Genomic DNA, 17,416 nt, shown 5'->3' on the forward strand with positions numbered 1-17,416 from the left:
GCAAGAAAATTTCACTCTAATTATTTTTCTAATTTCCTTCATTTTTCTATATTACACCCTAAGGAAGAAAATTCCCCTCTAATTTTTTCCCCATTTCCTCAATTTTTCTATATGTATTCTCTTTTAATAACATGTTATCAATGATTCAATACAAGTTGGTCCGAAGGTAATTTTTGAATCTTTGTTGTGTCATTGATATAAGGTAGATTTTGTATATTTTTATTACTATTTATTCATTTAAATTACTATGTATAATACAAATCTCGTAATCAAATTATTTTGTTATATTATAAATATTTATAACTATTTTTTAATGGATTGAGCTTGGACCGATTATTTTTTTATTCAGATTGGGATCACTCGAACAACCCGCTCAAGTTTCAACCATATATAAATAATTTTTATATTTTTTAAATAGCTAGAAGCTATAAAAAAATAAATTTTATATATTGGCTTAGTTTGAAGCGGTAATAAGAATTATTATTAACATCAAATCAATATATTTGAAGTGAATACAATTTTATTATTTGAATGTAATGTTATTCCGGTGAGTGAAAACTATTACAATAGAACTCTTAATCATTTTTCACAAACGTGTCTTAACTATTTTTTTAAAATCAGAATTGAACATGTTAAACTCAATTAATCTTTGATACATTTTTTATTTTTAAAAACTAGACAATTTATTTAAGAATATGATTTTTTTATATATAAAAAAAAAGTAATACTTGAAAATACTTTCTAAAATTAAAAAAAAAAAATGATTTTTTTTCAAGAATATAAGATAATTTTATACTATTTTGAATAGAAGTTTTATTTTATTTTTAAATTAAAATATAAGAAGTATATCAAAGTCGGACTTTAATCTTCTATTTTCAATCATTTATATGCATAATAATATGATTTAGAACAATAACTATTATTTTTCAATTGATGTAGAATTTTATTTGTTGTTTATAGGTATGATTAGATTAAAAAGGTAATTAAAAATCCAAAATTTTATATTTAGCCCTCAATCTTTTTTTATCTTATTTTGATATAAATATTTTTATATTTTTCTCGAAAAAATAACAATTTCTTTCAAAACTTTATGTGAATATTTGAAATGATAAATTACGTTTATGTTTAAAATATGTTATTTTTCAAATAAAAATACAAGAATAATTAAATTCACAAAGTGGAAAATTATTTTATTATTTTTAATTAATTAATTAATTAATTAATTATTGCATATACACATACACTAACCCTAGTAGACCTTCGAGTCTAAGCAATCCATTGGCTGCAAATTGCCCAAAACTTAAAACGATGTCGTTTAGTAGTAGCTTTTTTAAAGGTCTGTGATATGTATATATAAGCCAACGTTGAGTTCCACAATTGTGTTGAAGCGCGGGAGAGTCCTTCATCAGTAATCAGAATGGACGGTCACGATCTAGAGATGGAAAAAGCTCGGCTGCTGAGCCTAGCCCTCGATTTCGGATTCGATGAAGAATCTGCAATGAAATGTTTGGATCGTTTGGTCCATCTCTACGGTACTCATTGCCATACAAATCCTAGTATTTTTTTTCTCTAATCCTCTGTTTGGTTGCCGTGAAAGTGTGGGAAAAGAATGAAACAAAAAGTAAAGAACTGGCCTGTTTGCGTGTTTGGGTGGAGGTTTTGTTTCGTTGGATCTCATGTAATGAAAAGTTAACGATCAAATTTGCGGTGTTTTCCTGCGTTTTCTCGGAAACCAAGGGGAGCGTGAGCTAGGGTACTTACCCGAAATTAGTTCTGTGGAGGTTTTTGGTCTGGGTTTCCAAGTAATGAAAATGTGATAGTCGAAGTTTTTAGTTTCTTTATTTTCTCGCGTTTTCTCGGCAACCAAGCGGAGGATGAAAATGTAGGTTTGGCGGGGCTTCTGTTGGATAACGAAAGTTTGAGATTCCAAGTTTCTTTCCTTTTCCTACATTTTCTTACCTGCCAAACGCAAAATGAACCACTAGGAGTGTTTATCTTAACGTTTTAATTTAAAGCCGCATGAGTATATATTTCTGATATATATGAATGCCATTGATTAATATATATAAGAAAAGGTCGGTCTATTGGTTACGAATTTTTGAATTGATGTTTTTTTAACTCCATGTTCCTTTGGTTTGTGGAGAAATTGTTGGAAGAGAAGAGAAAATTTGGTGTTGAACTGTGTATTATAAGATTCGAGGTTTGTAGTTTTCTTGTGCCACAATTTCTCAGCACCCAAATGGGGGATCACTGGTTTTGAGGCAGGGATCATAACCACCATTTGTGGCTCCTCTGTCAGAGAATAATGCATGGGAACAAAGATAGGAGTGGGTGTTTTCGATCTTTACAAGGATTTGAGTTGCCCAATTGGTGGAGAGTTTGATTCTCATGTGAATAAAAGAGTGAGAATACTGTTTCCATGTATGTAGTCAGGTCCTTGGAAGCACAAGCTAGACTAACAGTAGTTGCTCTCTCTAGGTAGAACATTAAGTTGCAGGTTGTGATGATGGAATAAAGTGAGCCCTAAATAGGTTGATTCCTCCAGCAAAAAGTGGGAAACAAGCTTCAGAAATTTTATCTTTCCAACGATTTTGAGGATTTCCAGCTTCTATGAGGAAATTGTTTTTTATACTAAGCAACTTAAAGATTTCTCTGCCATTAATATTTTATGTTGGAGTACTGGAATTTAGGTTTTTTAAATTATCCTGCATTACTTCTATGTAAACTGTGTCTTTCAAGGTGTACAAATCAAGAAAAAGAAAACAAATTTAAAACAAGTTTTTTCTTTTAGATAATTGAGAAGGGTGGAATATATGACTTCCATTAAATTGCTTTTTCAGTTCCTGATAATTAGTATTGTCAATATTATGCCATTATTTATTTTCTTTCTCTTCGTGGGAAGGTGATGATGGTCAAGATTTTATCACCGTGGAGCATTGTGGTGATGATTTTCTTGCAGCGCTTGTTGAATCCGTGGAAGATAGCGAAGATTGGGATGATTTACAAGCTATTGAAACAGAAGCTTGTGGAACTTTGAATGACATGTTTGACAATGATGTCCTTCATGGTTATGGATCAGATTATGGTATTTATAGAGAAGGCTATATCAATGCTACAGAATATTCATATGAACCTCAAAAGCATCAAAATTTTGTACAGTTAGATTCTTCTAGTGACAGTGAAGATTCAAGTTTTAGAATTCTAGACAAGAATGGTGCTGCACCAACCCCCCTCTCTTGGCCAGATGGAAGCAGTAGTGCATTCACCCAGAGTTCAATCAAACATGCTTCAAGATCTGTGGTAAGGGTGTTTTTGCATCAAACTATCTAATCTCAACATGCGCTACATGGTGAATATCATGCATCTTCTGCAGTTTCTTTTGTGTCTAGTACCAGGTTTCCAACGGAGAAATAACCATTTTTTTTGCTGTTAAGCAAAACACTCTTAAAAAACACATGCATATGTGATAAAGACTCTCACATATCGATGTCTGTGTGACCTGATACATATAGCTACAGAAGAAATAAGCTTACAATCTGTACTTGGTTCCTAACATTGTTCAAGACCATTATAGTTTATTGATGTTTTTATTCCATTTTTCCTTCTTTTGAAGGACTCCAAGATCAGTGTCATTCAAGGTTCAGTTTCATCGATTTCCAATAAAAGGGCACGCTCCCAAATGTCAGAAGATGAAAATGGGACTCTCAGTTATGAGGCCTTACTGGATTTGGATGATTTTGAACTGGCAAATGTTGTGATATTTGGCAACCAGACATTTCGACCGCTTCAGCATCAGGCTTGTAAAGCAACTGTGACAAAGAGAGATTGCTTTGTTCTTATGCCCACTGGAGGTGGTAAAAGTTTATGTTACCAGGTTATATCTCTTGTCCTTATATTTGTAGCGTCTTTCAAGTGGTACTTGAACACGCAGCATCATGGCTTGAATTGAAAGTAGTTATGTTTGCATCTGAATTGACAGTGTGCCTGGCATCCATTGGGTCTCTTTACAGTGAAGGTTTCGATTGGACATTAAAAGACTTAGGCTAGTTAATCAGGATTTGTGTGCCACCAATCTCAGTAACTGTTTTATGCATTGCTTTATTTATGTTTCAAACTAGCATCAGCATACAAAGTCAATATTAAAACTATTTTACGTTTTATTTAAAAAACTTGTGAGTCTTTAACCTAAAACAATTGGCGTTTGAACTATTGATGTTTCTTAATTAGTTGACTATTGGACAGCTGACTTATTTCATTATTCTGATTTATATCACTGTATGGTTTGTGTAGCTTCCAGCTACTCTGCAACCAGGTGTTACAGTCGTTGTATCTCCCTTACTTTCACTCATTCAGGATCAGATAATCACACTGAACCTCAATTTTGGAATACCAGCAACCTTTTTGAGTTCGCAACAAACTGCATCCCAAGCAGCAGCTGTCCTCAAAGAGCTAAGGTAAGAACATTATTTTCTGTATGCTTTGGTCTATGGGGATTGCCTTTTTTTTTTTTTTTTTTTTTTTTTTGTGGAAAAACAACTCTCTACAAGAAATTTTGCTTGATAATATCTCTACAAGTTGTTTATGGGGGGTTACATGTGAGATTGTTATTTCCTGGTATTTGCTTTCAGAATTGTTACCTTTTGCTTTCTTTTGAAGTGTGTTTCAAAAACAAAATGTTATCAATGCAACAAAGCAATAACCTATCAACTTTTAAAATTTTGGTATTACTGCTCACTGTGCATTGCTCGAACAATTCAATCTCACATTTAGTTTTTGTTTTCTAATCTTCAGGAAAGATAAACCATCTTGCAAGCTCTTGTATGTAACTCCTGAGAGAATTGCTGGAAACTCTACATTCTTTGAGATCCTAAAATCCTTGCATTGGAAGGTGAGCTTTTAGGGTTTCCATCTTAATATATTGGCTCCATTTTTACTAGTAGTAGCTTTTTGAAATTACAGCTAGAATTGGACATAGTTCTGAGTAAGAGAAGGCTGACCACATTAATTGCAGGGACAATTAGCTGGCTTTGTTGTTGATGAGGCACACTGTGTCAGGTATGTGAATTTTTTTTTTTTTTTTAGATTCTGTGATGGATTACTTAACCAAGTATTAATGGCTATGGGCTTCCTCTGTCTAGCAACCAATTGTAGGAGATAGAGTAGACAGAAGTCCATTCTAAAAAATCAAGCTGATCTTTCAGAATTCTTGCTGACTGCATACTTTTATTGAAAAAATATGAACTGAATTCTGGAAGTTTGACCTCGCCTGTAGCTCTGAGCAGGATAATTAGAAAATGCTAATCCCCCAGGGAACTGCAATCCAGATTCCATCAACATGCAGAGTGCATCAACATTTTTTTCTGTAATGCTAAAATTTCTCCCTGTTCCTCCTTATTTTACTTATTGTTGTAGGAAAATTGTAAAAAATGCATTACTCAAAAGCCTAATAGGCTATAAAAATGCTGGGCTGCAGCCTCATGGAATAGAAAAATCATTTTAATAGTAACGTTTTGTTAACATTCTTTTATTTGTCAAAAAGAAAAATAATGAGGCTATTGAAAGTGGCTTGTCGTGTTCCAATCAAGTGTACCCCCCTGATTCTCATTCTGCATACTACAATGGTCCATGTACCTGGTGACATTGGTTCATCCAAAGTTTGTTTGCAGGGTGGGTGCATTGTGATAGATTCTGGTTGCAGTTAAACTTTGGGTTATAGGAAAATGGCAAAATCCTGGAATTAATCACAAAAGCATTGTTGAAAAATCATGAAGCTGTGGTGAATACAGATTGTTGGGTTTGATTGGGGTGAAATGCTACAATGAAGTGAGTGGGGAAAAGTAATATAGCAGGCTGGGGGGGTGGTGGAGGAATGGGGTGAGTGGGAAGGGAGCATCTTTTGCAATCGTTATTCTGAATTATTCTGTAGTTGTGCTCTGATGGCTGAATCTTATTAAGTATTCCCAATATTTATGTTAGGATTAGTTCGAATACACATTTTACAATCCTGTGACAGACTCTTAATGTAAATGTTGAGTAAACTTGGAACTGTTAAAAGAGTTTGAAAAACTTCATAGAAATGGTTGTGAACAAGGCATTGGCTTACATAAGATCCATCTGAGATTCTTAACTGTTTAACATATTCTAGCAAGAGAATTCCACAGTTTATTATTTATTCCTGCTTATTCTGGTTATACTTCACAGTCAATGGGGACATGATTTCCGTCCAGATTATAGGGAATTAGGATGTCTCAAACAGAATTTTCCTGATGTTCCAGTGATGGCATTAACTGCCACTGCAACACAACCTGTCCGCAAGGTAACATTATTACAGCAACTGATATTTCTTTCTGGATGGTGTTATGGCAATTCATGTTTTCCTTATCTCAATAGATCTTCTGCAGGACATCTTAAATTCTTTAAGAATCCCCCATGCTCTTGTCCTTGAGACAAGCTTTGATAGATCCAACTTAAAGTATGAAGTGATTGGTAAGACCAAGGAGCCACTGAAGCAGCTTGGACAACTACTAAAGGATCGTTTCAAAAATTTGTGTGGAATTGTATACTGCCTTTCAAAAAGTGAATGTGCAGAGGTATCAAAGTTTTTGAATGGGAAATGCAAGATTAAGACAGTATACTACCATGCTGGATTATCAGCTCGCCAAAGAATTGATGTTCAAAAGAAGTGGCATACAGGGAAGGTTCACATCATATGTGCGACTATTGCCTTTGGGATGGGAATCAACAAGCCAAATGTTGTGAGTCCTGATAAAACTCTGTTTTCTTTGATTCTCCTATAGAAATTATTGGATAATGCTGTGGTTGTTTGCATGTTCTTCCTGACCCTACTGGAAGGACATTCTCTTATCTTCAGGAAGACGATGTGTCCTCTGGTAGGTGATTGATTCCTAATGTACTTGCAATTGACTACAGCAGTCATATTGTTAGAAACTTGTTCCTTTACAATATTTACCTTCACATTGCTTATGTTGGTCATTATAATGGCTGCTAGAGGAGTGACCTTTTTCCTTTAAGATTTGATGTGGGAATAATATCTGTCTATTGAAATAGAAATGAAATGGTTCCTCAGGCCTGCATGTGATTTTATTTTATTTTGTCAGTTAGAACTTAATTTATGATTTTCATTCTTTTTTTGGGCTTGGAATTGATTTTTTTTTTTCCTTGTTTTGTGTCCTTAGCGTTTTGTTATCCATAATACAATGTCCAAATCAATCGAAAACTATTATCAAGAATCTGGGAGGGCAGGAAGAGATGACCTTCCTGCAGTGTGCATGGCTCTGTACCAGAAGAAGGATTTCAGTCGGGTTGTATGCATGTTACGAAATGGGCATGGATGCAAAAGTGAAACCTTCAAGGAGGCGATGACTCAAGCTCGTAAGATGCAGCAGTACTGTGAACTCAAGGTAAGTCCATTTTCGTTTCAATTAGTACTCTTACATTAGCCTGCTGTCCTTTCCAGATAATATCTTCTTCGGGTCATATCTTCGCTTCACTAGTGTTTTCTGTGAAATTCTTTCAGACCGAGTGTAGGAGACAAACCTTGCTTGAACATTTTGGAGAATCCTTAGACAGAAAAGCCTGCAAGAACGGCTGTAACCCTTGTGATAACTGTCTCAAAACTTAGTTCCATCCTTTTTCATGAGAGCCCTAAAGACGGTCTCAACCTGTACAACCAAAACCAGAGGCAGTGAGAAGGCCAAAAATGGTGTTTGTCTGCTGGGAAAAGATGCAAGAAAATAGTCTGGCTTGAGGTAAGCTGATTGAGTCTTCTTGTTGGTAGTTATATTTTTACCCTCTTCAGTTACCCAAGCCATAGTCATTTTCACATTCAATTTTGTAGGAGACTGACAACATTCTCTATCACCTCTTTTGTTCTTGTACCATGCACCATGTATAAATCCTCCTCTTGTGGAATATGTGAGTATAAATTGTTGACATTATTGGCCCCATTCAAAAAACCTATTATTTTTTATTTTAAGAATCAATATTTCATGAACAAATCAAACCCTAAAATATAATATTAGAATTAGTCTTTGATATTGAACAACTTTCAAATCTAAAACTATTAGATATGAAAAGTGTGATTCAGGTACAAAAAATGGTAGCAAGAAACTAAAATTTGATCACTTTTTTTTATTATCAATGATTGAGATCATATATTAAATCTTGGTTAGAAATTTTTCTTAGTGTTATTATTTAAAAATGGGTTTATTTATTGTTTTTCATACTGCCCACATATTTAATGTAGGGACAATGACAAGGCATGTTATCTCCTTTGACTTTTAAGGATGTCTAATAATAACACACTGCCAACCAACCACCCAAGGTCTGGGGTCATTTTGATGAAGCTGGATCTATGAACCCACTGAGATTATTATTGAACAACATTTTCATTTATTTTATTGATTTATTTGTATTTTTTGTGCTTGGAGAGGCACATGCAATTGGGAAATTGCAGTGGTGGTTGTGATTAGCACTAGTCCTTTGGGCACATGCATGTGGCTCATGTCACAAAACTCCCTACTGACCCCACAGAATTTTGCATGATATGAAATGATGCCCGCAATTCAAAAATAGAAATAAAAAATAATAATAATTTAAAAAAAAATTATCTGCTTAATGAAAATGACTATTTCTTTCTTTTTTTTTTTTTGAAGTCCATAGGGCCCATGGGCCATTGTCTTTTTTGGAATTGATATTTCGATTCAAAACAAAACTGGATAAAGTAAATATATGTAAAGAAACAAAAGAACAAAAGTGCATGATTAAAATGTGTAATCACATTCTTGACCCTTGTGGCAATCTTCCAACCATGAACATGGTGGGTGAGCCCACTTTCACTGGTGCTTAATTTCCTGGAAGTTAGGCCTCTTGGAGTGGTCAAGTACACAATATCTGTTCAATGGAAAAAATAATAGAAAAGAAAAAAGTAATAAAAGGATTATTATTTTTTTTAATTTTTATTTTATGTGGTTTTATTTTTCAAAGGAGGAAATATAAGTTTCTGTTTGAAAACTTCTTATTAAATTTTTTGGTGCAATTTTAAAAAACGGTTGTTAATATTGTTTTAGGAATAAAAAAATTCAGATATAATAAACATTATTCTTTGACTTATCCGTCGGGAATTAATTAATCATTCATAGATACCGTAAAATTTTAAAATGTTCTCCATATTTTCAATTATTTCTCAAGATATTTAATAAAAATTAGTTTAAAACATTTCTAATGTATTCTAAAAATAACCTCTTTTCATATAACAAATTCTTCAAACCCAAAAAAAGAATGAAAGAAAAAAAGAAGAAGAGATTATTGAGTGAGTTTGATGGGACATTAGGCAATAACTATTGAAGAACTCATTTTACATGATTTGTATTAATGCGGTTTTTAAGTCAAATAATGCCTTTTTTAAGTCAAATAATGCCGACAAATATCTTTAATGTTATACTTGATTAAAAGGGAAAAAAATAAATAAAAATGATTTTATGATAATGAAAATCAAATATAATTAAAATTAATTAAAAGGTTATATATTTTAAAATTAAATTATTTAATATTTATATATAAAATAAACTTAAAAATATATATAAAAATATTTAATTTAATTTTTTATTTTTCTTCATATTTTTACTCAAACATGGGTACCAAGAAGAGATCAAGTCATGTTTAATAAGATAAATGTTTTTCTTTCTTTCTAAATTAATAATGAAAATATTTCCTTTTTGTTAAAATAATCCATTATTAACTATGTTTTATAACTTTGCTTAAAATTAAGGTAATTTAATTCATGTAAATTAGGAGAAAAATAAAAAATTGAAAAATAAAATATATATAAAGTTAATAAATTATTTTTTTCTCCATTTCTTTAAATTTATTTTTAATATGTAAATTAAATAATTTTAAAATACATAAATTTATAATTAATTTTAATTATAATTTGATTTTCTTGTATTTTGACGATAAACCAAACATATATATATATATATATATATATATATATATATATATATATATATATATATATATAATATTTTTCTTAATATTTTTCTTGAGGTTTTAATATTAAAGCTTGGATATATAATATCACTTATTTTTATTAATAATTTTAATTATATATTAAATTTTAATTACTGATATTAAAATATCAATACTTGTAATTTTCTAAGAAAACATGAAGAGAAGAAAAGAGTAATTTTCTAAGAAAACATGAGATGTAAAAGAGAAATGGTTTTTTAAGAATTTGTTTTGAAATTATTTTTATTTTTTTTAGAAAATAAATTAGGTTTTATTCAAAACTAATTTTTGAAGACTGGATTTAAAAACTTTAGCAAATAAAACCCAAATTATATACATCAATATGTATATATTTGGATAAATAATTGTTGCTTGATTTATAAGGTAGGACCACAACCCCACTTCCAATCCTATTTGATCTTGTCTCAACTACACATATTTTCCCTTTATTCAATTGCTTATGCTGACACACACTCAGCTCTTCAAAGTTCCTTATTCTTTTTTACCCACTATCTCTCTTTTTTATACATGTATCTATATATGATTTAGTGCAATTTTCTGCATTTTCCCCCCCTCACAGGTGGTCAGTTTCAGCATTTTGTCTTTGTCTTCTTTCTATCTACCTCTTCTTCTTCTTACTCCAATCTTCAAACCCTAATCATACATTGTTTTCTTAGGCATTCTAGATCTTCCACTTCTGAAGAAGGAGCTAGTGGAGCTTGGAGTTTTGAATTTTGGGGGTCTGCAGATGGGCATTTTCTGGTGAGATTGTTGGAATGACTATTTTTTTTTGGTTTTTGGGTTGATTTTGAAGGGTATCCATTTGGGTGAAGTTGTTTTTGTGTGTGCAATGCTCGGTGAAAGGTGGGATTTGGGTGGTTTGACTTTACATGTTCTTGTTGTTTGGTAGCTGAGAAAATGGGGGGAAAGAAGGGAGATTGGAAATTTTGGGTTGTTATGGGTCTTCTCTGATCTGGTTTCAAGAAGGAAATTGACATTTCTACTCAACTATGTTAACTAGTTGTAGTGAGGTAGGTGGATATTACAATTTAAAACTTGATTAGTTTTGTTTTTATATTTTCTCAGCAGCCAAACAGGGTTTCTGAAACTTGAGGCTGAATAAGCTGTATGGGCAATATACCCATCAGAAAAAGAGCAATGTAGGTTTGGATTAATTTCCATTGTAGATCCTAAATTTTATGGATGTGGATAGAGGCAGTGGAAAACGACCTTACTGTTACTGATCTAATGGAGGAAATGGCTCCAGATAGTGTTGAATGTCGAAAGAAAGATTCGTGTAATGGAACGGTTTTGAACCCATGTGGTTTGGATTAAGCCTTTGCTGAATCAAGTTGGGCTCCTTATTTTATGCTTGTTTAGAGAGGTTCAGCTGCTGGGAATTCATTATAAATTTATTAGCCAGAGATTGACAAAATCTTGTGTACATTGCAGATGGGGTTTCCACATTATCCTTCTATTTTGCTGTGAATGTTAAAGTGATTCTGGTTTGTGAAGGAGAAAATGGAGGTTGAGAAACGAGGTTCAAGGGGAGGCTTTTTTCACATGTTTGATTGGAATCGAAAATCTCGCAAGAAGCTGTTCTTGAACAATTCTGAGTTATTTGGTAATTTTCTATTCTTGTTGATTTTGATTCTGAATATGTTTGTTTGGTTTTCATCTTTTATGGGCAGGCTCCATTTGGTTGTTGGACAATGACAGACCTAAAGGAAATCAAACCTTTAAATCTTGAGTTGAATTTTTGTTTCTACGAAACAACTACTGGAATCTTAAAAATTGGAACTTTCTTCTCTTTTCTTCTCTTTTTATCCATTTTCCCAGCAATCAAATCTAGGTTAGTCTCTTTTTGTAGCTCAGTATTTTGTTTACTTATTTAACAAGTACTGCCATTTTGACTGTAGAGGAATTGGGGCAAGGAAAAGAAAGGGTTGAGAATCTAGGGGCTCTACGGCCTTCTCAGGTGGAAATTCCTCTCTTGCGACTCCTTTTTTTTTTTTGCTCTTTTTATTTATTTATTTCATGACTAAATTATAACTAATTTTCTTCTTCTACCATATTTCCAGGAAGAGGTGGATGAGAATGGAGCAAGTTCAAGCATTAAAGGAAGTAGTGATTACAATTATGCTTCATCAGTTAGTGGTGATGATGGTTATGAAACTAGGGCCCCCGGGGTTGTTGCTAGACTCATGGGATTAGATTCCTTGCCAACGTCAGGTGTTTGTGAGCCTTGTTCTTCTTCATCGCTCGACACTTGCTCTCTTAAAGATGTTCATTACAAGGGCTTTCTTAGTGAGCATCATTCTATGAGCTACAACAACATGCCCAATAAATTAGAGGGGGATCGTGTGAGCCCTGTGGAATCAAGGCCACGGAGGGTTCAGAGGCGGCCAATTGAAAGGTTTCAAACTGAAATGTTGCCTCCAAAATCAGCTAAATCAATCCCGGTTACCCACCATAAGCTGTTGTCTCCTATCAAGAGCCCTGGGTTCATCCCTACGAAGAATGCAACTTACGTAATGGAGGCAGCTGCAAAGATTATTGAGCCAGGTCCTCATGCAACCCCCAAGCGTAAAGTTCCATCCGTTGGGTCATCGTCAGTTCCCTTGAGAATTAGAGATTTGAAAGAGAAAATGGAAGCTGCACAGAAATCATCAAGGCTCCAAAGACCCAAGCAGTCTACTGATGTTAAGCGTATGAACGGGCAGATTAATGGCAAGAGATTCAATGGATCAGAAGACACACCATCGCTCAATAATTCTAAGGATTTGGTAAAACGTAATTCTGACAGCATGAAGAAAAAGGGAAAATCAGTTTCACTTGCAGAACAAGCAAAGGTCACCATTCAGAGAAAAGAAGGACCTTCCTCCAGTAACAGGAGTTCTATGAACCCTAAGGAACATACTGAAGTTAAGTCAGGCCAGTCTTCCAAGAGCCAGCCAAGTATGCAAAAGAATATGCTGAAGAGAACCTCTACAAACAGGACTTCCAATGCGCTTAAGCAGAATAACCAGAAGCAAAATGGTGGATCTACTAGGGATGTTTTGACTTCCAAAACTGCAGTCTCCAATCAGAAATCCAAAAAAGCTCCATCCATGAATGGTTCTTTTGGGCCAAGTAAGACTGTAAATAAAGTAGTTATAAACACTGAAGCTGGATCCAAGAAAATGGGCTCTGTGGCAAATGATATTAGAAAGGAATCTTCATTATCTAAAACAAAGAATGCTTCTCGGAAGAAACTGTCTGTTGATGGGAATATTTGTTTTGAAGGAAGCATTGCTGATAGTGTATTGACCAACAAAGATGTGAAGTCTATAAAATGTAATGTGGCAGTTGAAGGGGGCACGGATTGGGGGGGCGATAACATTAAAAAAGGGATGGATGTTGTTTCATTTACATTCACATCTCCCATGAAAAAACCAATTCCTGGATCCATGTCCTCTGATCAAGTCATGGAAGCAAAATACCAATTTAATATTGATTCTAATGATGAAAATGATGCACATGGCTCAAAAAATTCATCTATATCTTCTCTGGGGCTGAATGTAATTGGTGCTGATTCCTTGGGTGTTCTTTTGGAGCAAAAGCTTAGGGAACTAACATTTAGAGTTGGGTCGTCCCACTCTGATCTGTTCGCACCGGGGACTGCTGCTAGTTCTACATCCAGGTTGCAAGATTCAGATTTGAGGGTTAATGTGGTAGCGCCCACTTCAACAAAACACACCAGTAGGTTATTACCTGACCTACATGAGGATAAATCAGATGGTCCACATTACTTTGATTTCTCTTCAGTTGGTGGTCTCCAAGCAAACCAGAAGTGGCAGGTAATTTCCTTATTTTATGCTTTTTCATTTGAAGGTGAGGAGTTCACCATCATATTTTTAGAAAGTTTAGATCATTTATCATCTTACTAGGCAGTTCTGATTTTAGTTGATTCCAAACGGTAATGTGGTTCGTGTCTCTTTTGACAACAATAAATATGGAAATAGTCATGGTTTTCTATACAAGTACTGAATGAATCAGTCTGTATCATTACTTTTCTTCATTTTCTGTCTCTGTTCACACTATTAATTTATAAGAATCTGGTGAGGTCTTTAAGCTCTCCATGTAATAGAGTACTTAGGTCGCTACTGATTCCTCCTTGGTTCAATTTGTTGTGCAATTCCCTCGAGGCAGTGAATGGTTTTACAATTTAGTTCTGAATGGGACTTTTGCAATGTTATTTGAGGGAATTTGAAGTCCTTGATTCTAATCTTTGATTGGGCACATAATCAAATCCAGCATTTCATCTACATTGTAATGCCATATTGAATGAATGTTGAATAGTATGAAAAGAGAGTGCTGATTGTTGATGCTTTTAGGAGTTGCAATCTGTATTCCCTTAGAATAGCACACCCTGTTTGTTATCTGGGTGGTGTTTAGTGTAGATGACCAAATACACGCATGTACTGCTAAGAGTATTCCATGTTGAATAGGACAGGAAAATAACCATGGAACCCATGTCACAGAATTTTCCAAACTGGAAAAAGCCCGATACAAGTTAAGGGGCTGCATCCTTGTGTCGGGGGTTTTGGGGCTAATGCTGCTAGCTAGGCAGCCATTGCAAGGGAAAGGTATCTTGATGCATTAGCAGTATAATGCCCACCAATAAAAATGCAGTCTACACTTCAGAAAAGGATTCATGTAGCCAGAGTCCAAGCAGTAGTAACGAGGTGTTGTTGGGTTGTAGAATATGGAGCTCTTTGGCAACCCACACTTTTTGTTTTCCTAAGTGTAATTATCAGTGATAAATGATTTTTAGCAGCAGACGCAGAGCACCAATCCATGCTCACATATGTGGTAATTTGGATAAAAATATCTGAGTATGACCAAAATATTCTTTTCCGATGTTTGAAAATGCATCTCACTTTTTTAATTCATAAAAGCCATGTTATACTAATTCCTGTTTGAATCTTCCATAATTTCTGATGAGATTTGTTTACAAAATACTAAGCATTCCACTCAAATTTGCTTACAGGTCCATGTATCTGAAGGAATGGAAGAGCTTAGTGGTAACAGCAACAATAATGAAATGGGAAATGGACTTTCTGGTCAACATCCTAGCCCGGTCTTAAGCCTTGAATCCTCTTTTTCGAATATAACTTGCAACTCCCCAGATAGCAGAAACAGTTATAGCGTGAATGGTAAAATCACTGCATCCTATATTTGTTTATTTTCTTCTTTCGTATATGAGACCATACTGATAACTTGCATATAGAAAATCATTCTGTGATGTTTGATAACTAAATTATAGTTTAGAACCCAATGACTCATTTTCATGTTGGGTTTTCATTTATAATAGAATCAAGTATGGATTGGAATGAGGATGAAGAAATGCATCATAGGAGAGGTAATATGTTATTAGAAAAACATGGTACCATTCTGGGATTGCTTGGAATATTTCACAATTTTGTGAATGATTGGGATTATTATAATCATATCTGTTTACAAATGCATCATCTGATCACAGAACTATTCTCAAACACTATATGCTATATTTTCAGGTAGTGAGCAGTGTTCATTGGCTGAAACCGATGAAGTGGACAGTTGGACCTCCAGAAGTAAATCCCAATTGGCTGAAGGTGAAGCAGAGTTATCTGATTCAGCCTCTTCCGTATCCATCCTTCATATGAACACTAGGAATAAGGCTTCAACATCCCATTTGACAGATTTCAAGGAATCACTGAACTGGGAACTAGAATACATGAGAGAGATACTCTGTAAGGCAGAGTTGACACTGGAGGATTTTGCGTCGGGTCATACCCACAAGTTCATCACCCCCAATCTCTTTGATCAGTTGGAGAATCAAGAACCCAGATCAGAGCGAAATGGAGAAGAGTCCTCCAAGCTTGGGCGAAAGGTTTTGTTTGACTACATGGGTGAATTCCTAGATCTGAGATGTGGGCAGCTTTTCGGTGGAAGCCGCAAAGCATGGGCTAAATGGGCGACATTGATTGAGAGGAAGGGGTGGTTGGCAGAGGAATTATACAATGAGATTTTGAGTTGGAGAAGCATGGGAGAATTCATGGTGGATGAGCTTGTGGACAAGGACATGAGCACCCAGTATGGGAAATGGCTTGATTTTGAGTTTGAAGCATTTGAAGAGGGTGTAGAGATTGAGAACATCATAATAACTTCTTTGGTTGATGAACTGGTTGATGATTTATTTTCATTCTAAACCCCTTTCAAAAACTGTCTTCTTTTATTTCAACTCCAATGTAATCGAGGTGAACTCTTCACATGATGGATTTGTATTAGTTTCTTTCTGGTAGAAAAAGGAAATATTCTACTCTAAAGTAAGCAAATCTCCCAGTGTGTTCATATTTTTCCCTGTGAGTCTCAGCTTCACCTTTTAGGACTCTTAGGAAGGTAACTTAACATGATATCAAACTCAATTTCATGTTCTTAGTTTTTCATTTATTTGTTTGTAAGCTCTGATGTGATGGTGGAGGTGATGAAGATGGTGATGGTGATAATGATTTGATCCTAGTAGCGTGTTTAAATCACCCTACCATTGCTAGTTCTTAAATCACATCATCATTGTACAACTTGTACTACCTAACTTTCTTGTACCCAAAACCCTACATCTTACTAGGTTGCTATATGATGCACACATATCATATTTAAGGTATGGAATCAATATATACCAAATATTTATTGGTAAAACCTAAACAATTAAACAAGAATATGAATAAATAAAATCAAAGTACAAAAATATAAAAATTAAATAAAAATACGAATTAATATTGATGATATACCTTTAGTAGGCATTGATTAAAATACCATTTTAAAATATTCTCACATTGATATGACACTTCGAGAGACATTTTTGTTTAAACCATGTCTTAATCACATAATTTCATCATTGGTCATCTAAAAGAAGTAGGTGGATACAGATAAAAATGTTACCAAAATTTTTGAATTAGATCTCATTTAATTATCGCAAAATTGACTAACTTGGATAATCCACGTGAAATTGGAGTGTGGCCGGTAGTTTGAGATTGATTTAATAAGATTGATGGGAAGGGGGAAGGGAAAGCACAAGGAATGGGGTTGTATAGTACTACTATATTGTGAAACATACCACATGCTTATCTCAAGAGAAATCAATGCAAACAAACAAAGTCATGTGATTATTTTCCATCACATTTTTCCTCCTTTCCTATTCTTGGTCGGTTGTCCCACAATTTTGTTGTGCTTTGAGTTCTTTGACCTTTGCCTCAAAGATAAATTTCTTTTAATTTATTGAAAAATCTTAACCCCATTCCCTACTCATGGAGAAATGAGTGTATCATTAATGTTCGTAGAAATCAATTTGTTCACCGTAGTTACA

General features: G+C 34.1%; 2 protein-coding genes across 8 annotated transcripts; both read left to right on the plus strand.

The window, feature by feature from the left end:
• Positions 1–1,394: 1,394 nt before the first annotated feature.
• Positions 1,395–7,993, plus strand: LOC117929622 (ATP-dependent DNA helicase Q-like 1). Of its 2 annotated transcripts, XR_004653782.1 has the most exons (11): positions 1,395–1,532; positions 2,903–3,300; positions 3,614–3,874; positions 4,291–4,454; positions 4,792–4,888; positions 5,012–5,055; positions 6,202–6,316; positions 6,402–6,755; positions 7,197–7,421; positions 7,538–7,769; positions 7,859–7,993. XR_004653782.1 is itself a non-coding variant. In XM_034849971.1 (10 exons), the coding sequence occupies exons 1-10, from the start codon at positions 1,418–1,420 to the stop codon at positions 7,640–7,642; spliced, it is 1,878 nt and encodes a 625-aa protein (XP_034705862.1). In that variant the 5' UTR covers positions 1,395–1,417; the 3' UTR covers positions 7,643–7,993. The 2 variants fall into 2 exon arrangements, 1 of the variants encoding a protein (XP_034705862.1); XM_034849971.1 differs by having other exon boundaries at positions 7,538–7,993.
• Positions 7,994–10,498: 2,505 nt separating this feature from the next.
• LOC117930790 lies at positions 10,499–16,559 on the plus strand. 6 transcript variants are annotated; one of them, XM_034851520.1, is made up of 8 exons: positions 10,499–10,612; positions 10,707–11,060; positions 11,482–11,653; positions 11,949–12,007; positions 12,111–13,868; positions 15,062–15,227; positions 15,386–15,433; positions 15,588–16,559. In XM_034851520.1, exons 3-8 carry the CDS (start codon positions 11,551–11,553, stop codon positions 16,259–16,261), a joined length of 2,808 nt encoding a protein of 935 aa, XP_034707411.1. In that variant the 5' UTR covers positions 10,499–10,612; positions 10,707–11,060; positions 11,482–11,550; the 3' UTR covers positions 16,262–16,559. The 6 variants fall into 6 exon arrangements, with proteins under 6 accessions (XP_034707411.1, XP_034707412.1, XP_034707414.1 ...); XM_034851521.1 differs by having other exon boundaries at positions 10,499–10,609; XM_034851523.1 differs by lacking the exon at positions 10,499–10,612 and having other exon boundaries at positions 10,619–10,791; positions 10,940–11,060.
• Positions 16,560–17,416: the final 857 nt, after the last annotated feature.

Source organism: Vitis riparia, chromosome 14, assembly GCF_004353265.1.
Source record: "Vitis riparia cultivar Riparia Gloire de Montpellier isolate 1030 chromosome 14, EGFV_Vit.rip_1.0, whole genome shotgun sequence".
NCBI classification, from domain to species: Eukaryota; Viridiplantae; Streptophyta; class Magnoliopsida; order Vitales; family Vitaceae; genus Vitis; species Vitis riparia.

Excerpts from the sequence above, each read along its gene's own strand:
- LOC117929622 (XM_034849971.1), top strand. The coding sequence starts at position 1,418 with ATGGACGGTCACGATCTAGAGATGGAAAAAGCTCGGCTGCTGAGCCTA. Across the intron at positions 3,301-3,613 it reads AACATGCTTCAAGATCTGTG|GACTCCAAGATCAGTGTCAT; the intron begins GTAAGGGTGTTT and ends CTTCTTTTGAAG. Across the intron at positions 3,875-4,290 it reads GTAAAAGTTTATGTTACCAG|CTTCCAGCTACTCTGCAACC; the intron begins GTTATATCTCTT and ends TGGTTTGTGTAG.
- LOC117930790 (XM_034851520.1), top strand. The coding sequence starts at position 11,551 with ATGGAGGTTGAGAAACGAGGTTCAAGGGGAGGCTTTTTTCACATGTTT. Across the intron at positions 12,008-12,110 it reads GGGCTCTACGGCCTTCTCAG|GAAGAGGTGGATGAGAATGG; the intron begins GTGGAAATTCCT and ends CCATATTTCCAG. Across the intron at positions 13,869-15,061 it reads AAGCAAACCAGAAGTGGCAG|GTCCATGTATCTGAAGGAAT; the intron begins GTAATTTCCTTA and ends ATTTGCTTACAG.